At 47.0% G+C, this 653-nt stretch overlaps 1 protein-coding gene across 1 annotated transcript in view; it reads left to right on the top strand.

Moving 5' to 3' along the window:
- Positions 1-169: 169 nt before the first annotated feature.
- LOC105449476 overlaps positions 170-653 on the top strand; it is a 27921-nt gene continuing 27437 nt past the window's right edge. The window contains exon 1 of the mRNA XM_011688732.1: positions 170-427. Coding sequence (XP_011687034.1) covers positions 170-427 — 258 coding nt within the window. The remainder of the gene's footprint in view (positions 428-653) is intronic.

Here is a 653-nt window from a genome sequence, read left to right as displayed (position 1 = left end):
GAAGGCCAAGGCTGATCCTGTTCCTCCTAACAAGTTTCTGCACATCGACAATCGCTCTATTCCTCGTGCCTTCTCCATACGCTTCCTGGGGATCATTCTTGATCTGGTCCTTAAGGGGGATGCCCATCTCAAATATCTAGTAAGAAAGGGCAAAGCTGTGGCAGACGTGATGGCGTCAATCGCGGGCACTTCCTGGGGAGCGCACCCCGACGCTTTACTCACCATTTACCGCGCAGTCTTGCGCGGCGCAATTGAATATGGCTGCCTGGTGTTCCGCATCAACGGAAACAAGGCAACCTTCCTGAAATTAGAAAGACAACAATTTCGCGCCATCAGAATCGCCATGGGCTATAGAATCTCCACGCCAATCAGCGTAATGCTGGCAGAGGCGAAGGAAGTTCCTTTAAGGCCCGTTCTACAATACGTCGTATGTTGTTGTCGGATGTCGCTAAACGCTTGTCGTATGTTGGATGTCGGATGTGATTACGACTTGCTATTCTACATTAAACATAGAGGCTGCGTTCCGTTGCGAGTATATAACCTTTTTAATTGCGACTACCGATTACTGTGCTTTTTTGTTGAATTTGTGCATTAATTGCATTCGATTCCTGAAACGGACACTGGATATAAGAATCATGTATGTATATTCAGAA

Source organism: Wasmannia auropunctata, unplaced genomic scaffold (assembly GCF_000956235.1).
Source record: "Wasmannia auropunctata unplaced genomic scaffold, wasmannia.A_1.0 LD336076.1, whole genome shotgun sequence".
NCBI classification, from domain to species: Eukaryota; Metazoa; Arthropoda; class Insecta; order Hymenoptera; family Formicidae; genus Wasmannia; species Wasmannia auropunctata.
The sequence above is the reverse complement of the archived record's forward strand: the minus strand, read 5'-3'. Positions and strand labels throughout refer to the sequence as shown.